Here is a 13551-nt window from a genome sequence, read left to right on the forward strand (position 1 = left end):
ATTAATTCAAACGTATCAAACTGGACACGTGATAATTCACATTCAAACTGGCTTATTATAAAGGTTTTCTTTAGCGTCTTGTCAGTCGGTATGTTTCTCTCATAAGTATCCCTGTCAATGTTTTTGAGTGTGTACGTTTGACACTCGTCTCTTCTCCGTTTCTTTCGCACCTCTCCGGTCCATCTCTGCCGTTCACCTCCGTCTCCATCCCTCTCTGATTGGCTGGATTTGTTATTCCTCTTAAATGGGCTGCTCGCCGATTGGCTGCGGCCGCCCCTTCGTCACGCGGCTAAAAGGGGTTTTTACTGGAGGTTTCATCCTGTCAGCGACACATGTAGAACAACCAGCTAACGGGACCCGCAGACCAGAGCAGAGGACAGTCAATTACAGCCTCTCTGCCAGCCTCGTTATATTCTTCCTTCCTTTCTTTCTGTCTGCCAAAACACGCACTTGTCACGGTTTGAGGACATTACGGCATGCGCAGACCTGTAATTACGTCTCGCAATGGACTCCTTTTGTTCCAGCGGGGAAAAAAAGAGCTCTGAAGCAGCAACAGCAAAGCGGGAAGCATCCAGTGGAAATACTATCTGATAACTCCATTTGCTCGGCTCTCTCTCTCCGCTTGTGGCCGGTGAGCTCAGGTCCTCGCTCAGGTTGGCTGTCCGCGCGGAGCTGGAGGCCGACCACGCGCGATAGTGTGTCCGCTTTTTTTTTTTTTTTACCTGTACTTTTTTGGGGGGAGACTGTTGTACCTGTTTACCTGCCTACCTTCAAGTCATTAACTTCACAGCCATTACTCTTAAAAGAGGCGAACGAGGTGAGTATTTGTTGGTATTACAGCTGTGCTGCATGGTGACACGGTAAAAAAAAATTAAGTGTTTTTTTCGAGCTAATTACAGCTAGTTTACACAGGAAACAAGCCCAGTGTATTCTACTTGTATCTTTTTCCGGTGTGTTTTTCTTTTAAGAATGCTTGTCGTGATATTTGATAGCCTGTGTTATTCTTGCGACATTATCTTCCTCCTTATCACTTACTCACGCATTTAGCCCGTAATAACACCAATGTGATGCTACATTTCTTTTCTTTTCCATTAAAAAAGCAGCAGCCAGTGGACAGGACCTTTTAGCACATGGCTGCCTGATATGTTTTCTCTGTCTTCTATTTCCATGACTTACTCTCTGCGCCCAAATTGCCTGCCCGTGTAATTACTTGAGTTAGCCCATTTAAGTTAAAAGCCACCCCCCTCCTCCTCCCCTTCCCCTCCTGTCCCCTCCATCCCTCAGCGGAAAAAAAAAGAAACTCTGAATGAAACTTGACGATGGTCCGTCTTGTTTATCCAGGGAGTCACTTTCAGGTCGGCTTTTTGATTCATCTCCTTTTAGATTTAATCAGCACTAAGGTACGCTGTGGTTTGTCCCTAAGAGCCATCGCTAATGGGCTTACTGAATGCTTTTCTCTGTGCACTCCCTCCCCTTCCCCCCCACAACTCTAATTAGCCTACCTGCCTTTCAACAAAGATTTGGCTTTATCCAGGCATGTAGTCTGCCTGACCAAATTGGAGAGGATTACATTTGAAAGATCCCACATTCATTTTGTGGGTGAAACAAATGCCTGCATTGCATTAGATGCATTAGATTAGAACACTTGGCATCATTACAGTAGATCTGTGGTATATCAGGGATATCTGTCCTTTTCTAATGCTGTTCAAATATTGGTTTCTAGTTGCAAGACGAATCATATCCATCGCTTAGGTCAAAGGCCTACCGGGCGTCAAGTGTTGGTAAACAGAGAGCCAAACTGTTTCACATGTCAGTTTGAAGCCAGTCCTGTCTCAGCCTATTCATACTGTATTCCTTTGTGTTTTGCAATAACCATCAACTCCCAGCTATTCAGAGTGCAATCGAGTGAAGAATTGTGTGGTGAAGTATTGTGCTATTTAGAATTTTAACAAAAGCCCATGCTGCATAATTGTTCCTCTGGCCCCCGGTGTTATCAGTTAACAGACATTCATCATGAGAGGTCCAATGAAGCAACAGCACGGGGATGAGACTGAGATCAAGGGCAGATTAGTTCACTAAATGACTCGGAGCTCTCTTGTAGCAGAACAGGACGCGGAACTGTTCCCTTAATGAGATCAGCTATTGTGCTTTGGTACGAATTGCAGTCTGCAGCCGCTCAAAGACCACGCTGGTGCAACAAGATGTTCAAGGGGCTGGAATTTTAATCTGATAATTGATAAATTCACTTGTGGTTGTTTGTGGTTGACGTGATCATATTACCCTGTTCTATATGTAACCAACAATCCTTCTCAGGTCCTGACCCCATTGTGTATAAAATAATAGTTTCCTGCTAAAAGTATCAAACTGCAACCTTCTGGGTGTGATATGAACAACTGCCAGACTGTCAATATCATCTTTTCTGTGTCTATGTGTGTTTTTTTAGGGACAATGGTGAATCCCGGAGGAAGCAGCCAGCCACCACCGGTGGGCACAGGCTCTCTGTCCTGGAAGCGGTGTGCAGGGTGTGGGGGTAAAATCGCAGACCGTTTCCTCCTTTACACCATGGACAGCTACTGGCACAGCCGATGTCTCAAGTGCTCCTGCTGCCAGGCCCAGCTGGGTGAAATCGGCACGTCGTGCTACACGAAAAGCGGCATGATCCTCTGTAGAAATGACTATATCAGGTGAGAAAAAGAACTTGCAATGCGAGCATGCGTTATTTAGAATAGCACTAACTTTGATTGTTATTACCACAGATGTAATGTTTCAGCGCAAGTTAGAAAATGTATCTCACATCTTGCGTTATTTTTTTAAGAATTGTATTTCTCAGAAAGTATATAACTTTACTTTAAAAAGTCCTGGAATATATGAAGAAATGGTATAAAATTATTAAAGTTAAAAAACAGAAGAAAACAGGGCTGAATTAACATGGATTTTTGCTGGTTACGCAGTGATCGGCAAAGGTTGAGTATATTTCTGTGGAACATGTGTCTCAAATTGTACTAACATCATCAGTGCTCATTAAAGTGTTGTGGTTGAAGTCTCCCTGGTCTACCCTGAAAGAGGTCAAACACGCTGGCACGGAACACAAAGCAAAAGAGTTCTGCATCTGTCCTGTTTGCTGTTCATGGTCAACTGAAGGACAGAAAAATTGGTCTTGTAGGATTTATGTTTGCTCTGCAAAACATTTGCACAGTGTTTGGGTTGGGCACACATTATTATTTATTTTTTAATTGTGTTGTGGTCTTTTTTTTTTTATATAACAGAAAAGGACCATTTAATTAGCAAAGAGAGCCTTTTTAAATATTCTAGTAGGTGTGCCAGACTACCCAACCAGAGCTTATTGATGACACTCTCATTCTGGTAATGTGGAGCAGTCTGATGTGTCGGGACGAGTCACAGTTTACTGAAAGTTCAAACACTTTCTTGAATCACTCTGAGGTGCAAGAATGGTATTGATTTTAACCCTTTTAACCAAACGTTTAATTCTTAAACACTTCATTTCACTTTTATATTTATACAAGACATGTTTTAGAGTATAATTGTTTGAAACAGATATAAACACATGTATCTGACTTCATTTCTTTTGCGTTAATAATCTAGAATATGGAACTGTACTACACTCAACATGAACATGCAACACTGCCATTAAATCTGCAGGGATAATTCAAAATCTAAAGTGTGCCTGTGCGCTCTCACACCCACCTCATAAAAAGGATGAGGAAGTCAATGGGGTACTTCATTCATAATGGGACTATAACGTAATTAAAATTGAAGGGGGGGGGGGGGTGGATACACCTTTCCACTTGTAATGAGAGCATGCTTGGTGGAAGAGCTAAAACGCATATTATGGAACCATGAGATCTCTGTAGAGATAAAGATAGGAGCGGGGAAAAAAACATCTGACAGTGAGTCTACACAATTAAATGCTTTAATTATAGTCCCCCTCCATTTCCTTTAGTCCTGATGGGTTTTATCTAATGAGATCTGGTCCCTGGCTTGTATCCGCTCCCAATGACGTGTCCGAAATGAATGAGAGCCACACTGCAAACAAAACATTTAATTAAGCAAATTGGCTTTTGAGAGAGAGCAAGAGAGAAAGACAGATAGAGAAGAGGGATTATTGCGAAGGCCATTTGCCGCTGTTTTTTTCCCCCCCCTCATCTTAAAGGGCTAGACTCTCTTTTGTAATAGATTGCTAAACTGCTCATACCACATACATTTTAAGCTGTAGCTCCCAACTTCTATTAATACAGCTGATATAGAAAATGCTCATCAGATTGATTCGGAACGCATCACATCACGCCTATAATGGGATGTACGCCTGGTCCGGGATGATATCCATCTCCCATCAATCAAGTAGGAATATTTACACGCCACAGACATCACAGGACAAGCAGCCAGTCTGTGTTTTTCATGCAGTGCAGCCATCAAAAGCTTTAATGTCAAACTTAATGGCAAAGTTGCATTTGCTGTGGGGGATCGTGTTGTTTTTAGCTGGAGGTGATATTATTTCTGTGGGCTGCTACTGTAGTAGAGGGAGAATTAATTTACTTGTGGCTGCTGGATTCAGGGAGAATGCTGTCCCCTTAATTGAATAAGCCTAGGTAATTAAATGGCACTTTTCCAATAGAACGTGTGAGGTAAATCTAATAGTTGGTTATTTAATATCACTTTGAAGTCTGCCCACTCGAGCACTATGACAGCACAAGAGAATGTGAACTATTAGGCCAGGAAAAACTGGGATCTCAGAAATTAATTAAATCGCATGCAATTTAGGGGAAACGTTTATCTTGATTTGTCATAACAGAATTAATTCAAGGCCTTCAATTCACTTGGGGCCAGATCTGTTACTCTGAATTAACCAAGTGTAATTTGGCTGATCCCCCCCACCGCTGCCGCCACCACCACCACCACCCACCCACCCACCCACCCACCCACCCTACACACACACACACCTCCCCATCCCCCCTCCTCCCAAAACACATGCACATACACAACACAGATCCACGCGCACCCTCCCTCATCCCCGCAATCTCCCCACCCATCCCCGTCCCCATCCCCACACCCGGCCCCTCCACCCTTCTCTCTAATGCAGCTCTTGCCATTATGCAAAGCCCCGCTTCAGTATCAATATGGCCTAGTGCTTTTAAGGTGCTTTGGCTGCTGATGTAGAGAGGCATTTTTAATGGACTGTGTTGCAGAAATCATTGTTGTGGGGTAATTTTACCCTACTCAAAGGCCTTGGTGAATGAGGTCTGCATTTGCCAGACAGCCTAGCAGCAAGCCTCACTATATTTCACCTGGCAGTCAGTGCTGAAATGAAATCCAAGTCATTGCCTATATAGACAACGGACAGCTCCAAATGTGTTTTTTGTTTGTTATTTTATTTAATCAAAGATGTTGTTCGTAGCGAGTCAGATTCACGAAGGGAAGAAAACAGATAAATCAAGATAAAGCCATCCTCTAGTGTCTGTACAGCATGAGAAACATAGGAAGAAGCACTGATATTTTTTTGGGGGGGGAAAGCTGAAACCAGATGTGTCATTGCAATTAAAGAGTCCCTTGGCCTTAATTATAGTGACCTGCGGTGTCTACTTCACCTCGGTGCTGTAGTTCACTGGCAGAAGAGGCCATTAGAGCCCAAGTTCAAACCGATATAGCAACTTAATTGAGCACCTAAAGGCTTCGGCTCCTTAAATCAAACACTATCAAGAGCTATCCCATGGTAAAATAATTAACCTGGTATGAAATAGAAAGAGCTGTGGTGAAAACGTCCCGCAGTTTCAACAGCATTCACACAGAGGAAACTCCTCTAGGAATAATTTCAACGATTTGAGCAAAAGTTCGAACGAGAGAAGGAGGCGGCTTTGAAATCAGGAAATGTCTTCGCAAGGTGAAGTGTAGTTTGCTTTTCCTACACGCGCCGCACGAGCACAAGAGTCTTAAAGCAAAGGCATATATGTTCATTTCCACTATCATGTTTGTCCCAGTGAGAGCTGAGAATTGGCAGTGTTGTGACGAGTCTCCAGTTAATTAGTTTCCGAAATTGAGTTTTGATGGAGCCTTTCCAAATGATGCCAAGACAAAATTTGCTTCTGCCTAGGCTGTCTTATTGAAAGCCATTTCTGTGTCCCTTTGCAAAGAGCTCTCGCCTGTTTGTTTGTCAATATATCCAACAACTGCTTGGGTTATGGTTGGGATGGTAGAAGCGTTTATTCCCTCGCTCTGTCTCAGTATGAACTTGTTAAATACTTAACATAAAATTGTCCTCCTTACAACAACAACTTTGTTTCCTTTTCTTGTTTTTTTTTTTTTTTAGCCAAATAACTTCATCTGATCCACGCACACCACTGTTAACCACTCCCCCCTATCCCTTTCTTTTTCCATCCCTCTCTACCTCTCTCCCCCTTCTCTCCGGAGCATGTCAGATGCCGTGGTCTTATTTGATTGCTTAGGAAAAGTGCAGTGATAGAGCAAACACCCGGTGAGATATGATGACAAATGGGTCCAGATCCCAGTAAATTACTTTCTGCTCAAATCGAAATTTCATTCAGTTTGCTGCTCACCGAGATGAAGTAATCTAAATTGTGAACTCAGAAGGAAGATAGAAGGGAAGCTGGAGCAAGCATTTCATTATCAAGAGGCAGAGGGAGAGAAGGAGAGAGAGAGAAGGTTAGGGACGAAAGAGATGAGCAGAAGCAAATCTAAAGTGTTGACACCATGATTGAAAAGGTTAACCCATGCACATTATATATCAACCCGAGTAGCTACGGGTTTCTAATGGAAACACGGCACTGACAGAGCATTCACAGGAGTCCTAATGGCAAAAGCACTATGTCTCCGCCTGGATGTACAATCAAATCCTCTTAGGTCGTGATTGCTTATGTTCCAGGTTATTATTAGGTTGCAAAAAATGTGCAGCAAAAGTAATATGCAGTTTCAGTGCTAGATGCTGGTGGAGAGCAGAGTACTGGAGGATTAATTTTTTAGTTGATATTGTGATGATTTTCTATTTCTTCATGAAGTCGGATTTCTTTTTTTTTTTCTCTCTCTCTCTCGTATGTTTTCCCTTAAAGTTCGAAATGGAGCCGAGGAATAGTAGTGAACTTGGCACTGAATATAGTTTTCATTCAGCCTCATACTCAGCAGCCTAAAGTGTGGATGCCACACTCCATTTCACAAGACTAAATCTATGCAGACACATACAGTGGCTCCATAGTAACACTTCACCTCCCTTTTTTTTTTTTTTTTTTCCCCAGATTATTTGGAAACAGCGGAGCTTGCAGTGCTTGTGGTCAGTCCATTCCAGCCAGTGAACTGGTGATGAGGGCACAGGGCAACGTGTACCATCTCAAGGTAAACTTCAAGTTTGATGAACTAAAGAATGTTACACACAGATGACAGGGTGACGGTTTGGATTATGATTTTTTTATAAGGCCAGTAAAAGTTGAAAATATGGCTGAAACTAATGATTATTTTCATTATTGAATAAGCTGTTAGATTCATCGATTCTTTTGTCAACAAAACGTCAGAAAATCATGAAAAATGTCCCTCACAGTTTTCCGTAGCTTAAGGTGACATCTTTTTGTCCAATCCACAGTCCAAAATCCAAATATAGCAAAACTTCACAAATGAGATGCTGGCAGTAGCAAATGTTTGGCATTTTTGTTGGAAAAACGAATCAATTTTCAAAATAGTTCCAGATTCATTTTCTGTCAATCGACTAATTATTTCAGCTCAGGTTAAATAGCCAAAATCTTTGTTCTCTTGGAAAATGAAGATTGACAAAATGTTTCCAAGTGGCATAAAAATTCTACTCGAAAGTATGTAAAAACTTTGATTAAAAGGATGACCAAATGAAGGAAACAATATTTTTGTTTTTGCAGTTCTTCAAATCATTCTAATTAGCAGCTAAAACAGAGTCGGAAGATATTTTAATTGCTGTTAATTTGTTGTGCCTGTGTTTTTCACCTTTAACCCACACCTACACATACAGTTGTGTGGTAGACATATTACATGAATTTAATGTTGTCTCGTGGTCCGTGGGCCTGGTTGTGATGGGTTCTCTCTCCGTCCCCCCTGCAGTGTTTCACATGTTCCACCTGCCGGAACCGGCTCGTCCCCGGGGACCGGTTCCACTACATCAACGGCAGCCTGTTCTGCGAACACGACAGACCCACAGCACTCATCAACGGCCATTTGAGTTCACTGCAGACGAACCCACTACTGCCCGACCAGAAGGTAAGACTCCCCCCTCCTCCCTGTGCACCAGTGAAATATGTCGGGGGGCTCTCTGGTGGTGGAGAGCGCTCCACAGTTCTTTGTGGTGTCATTTCAAAGTATTAAAAGGGGCGGCTGCTAACTTCAAAGTAAAGGACAGTCAGTAAAAGCTTGTCATCAGTCAGTTGGAGTCATTAGCAGGAGGAGAAAAACATCTGTAATTTTCATGCCAACATTTTTCACTCTGTTTATATTGATGTAGTTGATTCAACTTTACTGCAAGGCATGCAGCAGATATTAAATCTTTCAGAGCAGAGATGAATTTTATTTTCAGGCAGCCAATGGATTTTTCCATCATTCTTGTTGGAGGACATGCACTCAGAAAATCTGTATTAAACGTCAGCACAAAACATGTGAAAATGATTTTTTTGTACCGCTGTCCTCACACTCGGTTTGTTATGAGCAGATACATATTTGACTCATCTTGAATTTATTTGCTGTCCCGAGCTAGACTTCAAATTGTGCTGAAAAACGACACGTTGCCATTAATACCGAGTGTTTAAAACAGCATTTGACTACTCTATCAACAAGACTGGGATCACCTGGGCTAAGTTATCACTCCAAGGCCAAAAATATGTATCCAGGGCCCGAGGTTGAACACAGACAGCAAGCTGCAGCAGCTAGTATATCATGAAAGCTGTCATCATGGCTTTCCCTGATTTGATCTTGATGCCTCCAGTGAAAGCAAAACAGAAGGCCTAATCATATAGGAAGGATAACTTCATTCTGCCTGCAGGAGATGTAATCATTTTTGCCTCACAACAAGGAGCTTTATTGATACCTTGTCTGCACACACAGCACTGAGAGATATGGGAGGTGTTTGGAGTGTGTCAGAGTCTGACTGAAAGAGGAATTATATTGTTGGGAGCATGCATTTCACCTTGAGTGGTTTTGTGAGTAGAGGAGAGGTAGAACTCCATTAAGCCCCCCCCCCCCTCCTCCTCCTCCCTCCCTGCCTCCACGTCACAGGCCTTTTAAGGGCTTGTCACTTTTACAAATCAGCTCTTAGAGCTCTTAGAGCTCCTCACATTTAAATTGAAAGCCGTTGCATTATCTAGCTTAATTTTAAATGTCTGTTTAAGTCCTTACTCCCACCCCCATGTCTCTGGTACCATGGCTGGTGTAGTAAATATGAGGCCTCATTGTTTATTTATGTGCTAACATCAATTGTAGTGAAAACTGCTGAATTATTGATGCTAAAATGCAATCTGAATATTGGCCCTGGTGCTTTAATTATAGCAGAGAGAGAATTATTAAATAAACAGAGACACATCGCTGAGTGGGAACAGTCTCAGGATGCTTTTGTTATCTCCCTGAGTGAAATAAGGAGAATTATCCCGCCGCTGAAGCACTTTATCACACAGACATTCACATTTCTTTTGCTAAAACATAATTTGCACGACCTCAAATAACACAGACTTACAGTAGGATAACAGCTCGTGGTGAGAGGTTCTCAAAATCAATATACCTCATGTATCCTGAGCAGCACAACGTAAATTGAGGCACACAGGCTGGTTAAGCGAAGGAGAAAATGAAGTAGTCACTGCTCACACAGAAAGGCAGGGTTATCTACTGACCATTGTTTTGATGATGCGCGATTTTGCCGTGACATAATTGGTGTTGCCGGCGTTCATGGCACAGGACATTTGATGCTCATTTATTAAGCTTTCTTCCCAGCTTCTTCCTAATCTCTTTGTTCAGAACAGACAAATTACCTCTCTCATACAGAGCTGCTTTGACCCAGGGGAGTGAGACCCTCCCAGCGTCAGTCACTTTAATTAGCCCCCAAGTAGGAGTTTGCAATTACTAATAGACTGAAGCCCTCCTAGTGATTTGAGGGATGAAGGGAAAAGTAAATCGCCCCTTAGAATCATGAAAAAAGAAGCAAGAAAGATGAAAAAAAGTTGAATGCTGGTGGAGCCCAGACAGATAATTGTCTTTACTCCCCTGCATTTTTCTGTTTCACAGGACTGAACACCTCCCGCAGTTATGTTGGAGCATGGTTATAATTATACCAAAGAGAATCGCTTCATGAATGCACTTTTAAGTTAATGCAAAGTAAATGGGACACCAGATGGTTTTCAAAGCCTGGCTGATCAATAAATTAAACGAGGGCCTTACACTGGAGCTGCTGGAAGGTTGATTTATCAGGATGAAACATTTTGTGAACCGATGCTCTCTCAATGACATTTTTTAATTTTTTTTTTTTTGTTTTGTTTGAATTTTCCACTATTCAGGTGTGTTAGACGGACGACGTGCAGGAAGCAGGATGTGTGCCTTCATTTTAGCCCTTACTCATTGTCACCCGAGACAGCGTGGATCAGCAGCACCCCGGCCTTTTAGCTGTGCTCCCAGGCCCTTTTGCCCTAAAGGAATCCTCCACCCATCTTACCAGTAACCTGACATTTATTTCTGCAACCCATACCCAACGCTCAGCCTTCAACCTTGGCTTTTCCCCAAATATGGGTGGATACTTGCACTTAATGCACCTGAATCGGGAAGCTGAGGACTCCATGACCTTGGAATAACAAAGGAGACCGATCAGAATCCAAGGGACTCTTCAGGAAGAGAAAATTAAATAACACACAGAGGATGTTGTGACTGAAGTGAGGGAAAGAGAGAAAAAAAAAAGACTAATGAGGTTTAAGAGATGCAGGCTTTTCAACGCTGCATATTTGTTTAAAGACATTTTGGGGAAAAACCAGGACCTTTTTCATTTTTCCTCTCTTCCTTTTCTATCCTCATTTCCCAACAACATGGTGTTTCCACTTTATATATTTTAGGTGTTGTCAAAGGGGAATGTGTTTTTTTTTTTTTTTTTTTTCTTTCTTTGGTGGTATATATTAAAAAAATGGGGTTTTAAAAAAAAAAATCTGTGGCTTTTTGTGGAAAACAAATCATGAACACACTCTTGGTGTATTTGTAAAACTACCATGTATGTACAGTATGCATGTAAATGTCGTTGTCCAGGCGTGGCTACAGTACATTCAACCCTCCGCACTCAGCTCCAGTCCTCCCTCCTCCCCCCCTTTCAAACCTGAACCCATGGCAAACTGAAGAAATTTGCTCATAGTCAGTAATGTAGAGATCATCACCAACATATAAATGCTGAATGAAAGAGAAATTTATTTGTGATATTTTCCGAGACATTTGCTCCAGTATGGTGTATTTAATTAATAAAAATATTGAAGATTTAAAAGCCTCCTTAAATTCATTGTAAGCTTCACAATCTTCACTCAAAGTTACTGAACTTGCTTTATAGATTCTGTAATCATGACTAATGAGAAGTCTAGTTAACACACTCAGAAGTGCATCTTTACAGCACAGCGCTGTGAGAATGTCACTTGTTTTTACCAATGAAGCATTTCAGGGTCGCCTTTATGTCTGAATTACATAATTACTACAAGATCCCATTTGCCAAGTGTCCAAGAATTTATCTTTCACGCAAAGGTCTGATATCAGTGCATGACTTGTCTGCTTCACCATTGAAAATAGTCCATTGAAGATACTGCAGCGCTGCCATTCAATTTCCAGCCTAGCAATCATCAAGGCGCATGATGAGCCTCTAACAGAAAATGGATAAACATGTATCCTCTCTTTCTGTTCAAATGACCGTTTGCTATTCATCACTCTAATACCTGACAGAAATAGAGGAAAATGTCCCTTTGAAGATTCAATTACTGCAGAGAGGGAGAGAGGTGTCTCTCTTTGGCAGGCACAAATTGAATGGGCTATTTGCAGAACAAATTGGTGTTTGAAGTCCTTGCAAGACCTAATAGGTCTGAAGGAGGAACCCAGTAATGGCAGATGTGCTTATCTGTGGAGTCTGGGCCCCTCATGAGCCCGCCGCTGCCACTGAAACAATGCTGCTCATACATACAAGACCTCATGCAAAAATCTGCTCCAGCAGAAGAGGAAAGAGTAAACAGATTTTTATATTCTTTTAGATAATTTCATACCTTTATTTGACAGTGATAGTGCAGAGAGGAAGGAAATGTTTGGAAAGAGAGTAGGGGAATGACATTCAGCAAACATTTCAGCCAGCAGGGAATCAAACCAGGGACTTGCAGCTCAGAGCATCTGCACCCATGTGGTACACACACACTAACCACTCTGCTATCAGGTCGCCCCAGAGTTTTATATTCTAAAATGGACTTTTAATGCTTCAAAAGTCTTGCATAGCTGGATAAACTAATCTTTTCTAAATGTATTCAGTCCAATGTCAGGAAGTATAATACTAAACAAGGCGATGCCTCATGTTTAAAGGAGAATTCCACCAATTTTACACATGAAGGTCAGTTTACTCATCATAAAGAGCCTGTAAAACAGTTGAATAATGTCCTCTGTGGCTCTGATGGGAGCTTTCTAAATTGTGAAATAATAACCCAGATGATCAGTTATCACACAGTTTAGACTTGAGATGCACTTTGAGTTTCATTATGAGTGATAAGTGTGGTACAAATTATGGGATCCAGTGTTTTTTTGGAGTTTGATCCAAAACATCATGACTATTCTCTTCATCAGTCCGATGCTAAATCACTGTCGTAGAGTTTGTCGATGATGGAGCATTCTGAGCCTGTGTTTTGAATGACTGTGGATCTGTCTACAGCTCATGAAATCTAAATATAGCTGGGCAAAAGATCAACTATTTAATCTTTCATCCACATATGATCCTTTATACAGTAGATCACGGTTTATCTCTGATGAGTGTAAAGCAGATCAATGATAACATGCACCTTACAGTAGCAAACATTGGTACCAACATAACAAAACAACAATGGTGCAGACTTAAGATAGAAGTTTGGAGGATAAATGCACATTTTAAGCTTAAAAAAATTTGGGCTGCATCTACTGATTATTTTCCTGATCAATCATTTCATCTTTTAAATGTCAGAAAATAGAGTAAAATGTTTATAATAATTTCCCAAAGTCCTAGTTGCCTCTTCAAATGTTTTGTGTTGTGCTACTAACAGCCCAAAACGTAGAGATATTTAGTTACTAGTATAAGAAACAAAGAAAAGCAGCAAAGTCCTCACATTTGAGAAGAGTTTTTGGTTGAAAAATGATAATTAACAGGTAAAAAAAAGTATTGTTCTGTCATCTAACCCCACACTTCTCCTACATGTGGTGGGGAAACATTAGAGGTATCAAAGTGAACTTTTCAACCTGCTCTTAGAGCTGCAAAAGCAATAAGGTCAGATTAACAAAAAATAAAACAATCTCGAAGGATAAATCACATGACATGGAAATGTAGTTTTGGCTGGAGGT

The 13551-nt window shown here is 41.4% G+C and overlaps 1 protein-coding gene across 1 annotated transcript; it reads left to right on the top strand.

Annotated features, from left to right (window-relative positions):
* Positions 1 to 228: 228 nt before the first annotated feature.
* Positions 229 to 11482, top strand: lmo4b (LIM domain only 4b). The gene is made up of 5 exons (XM_044362551.1): positions 229 to 817; positions 2444 to 2684; positions 7263 to 7359; positions 8089 to 8244; positions 10521 to 11482. The coding sequence occupies exons 2-5, from the start codon at positions 2449 to 2451 to the stop codon at positions 10527 to 10529; spliced, it is 498 nt and encodes a 165-aa protein (XP_044218486.1). The 5' UTR covers positions 229 to 817; positions 2444 to 2448; the 3' UTR covers positions 10530 to 11482.
* The last annotated feature ends 2069 nt before the right edge of the window (positions 11483 to 13551 follow it).

Source organism: Thunnus albacares, chromosome 9 (assembly GCF_914725855.1).
Source record: "Thunnus albacares chromosome 9, fThuAlb1.1, whole genome shotgun sequence".
Lineage (NCBI taxonomy): Eukaryota > Metazoa > Chordata > Actinopteri > Scombriformes > Scombridae > Thunnus > Thunnus albacares.

Coding starts and splice junctions, on each gene's coding strand:
- lmo4b (XM_044362551.1), top strand. CDS start 2,449: ATGGTGAATCCCGGAGGAAGCAGCCAGCCACCACCGGTGGGCACAGGC. Junction 2,685..7,262: donor TGTAGAAATGACTATATCAG/GTGAGAAAAAGA, acceptor TTTTTTCCCCAG/ATTATTTGGAAACAGCGGAG. Junction 7,360..8,088: donor GCAACGTGTACCATCTCAAG/GTAAACTTCAAG, acceptor TCCCCCCTGCAG/TGTTTCACATGTTCCACCTG.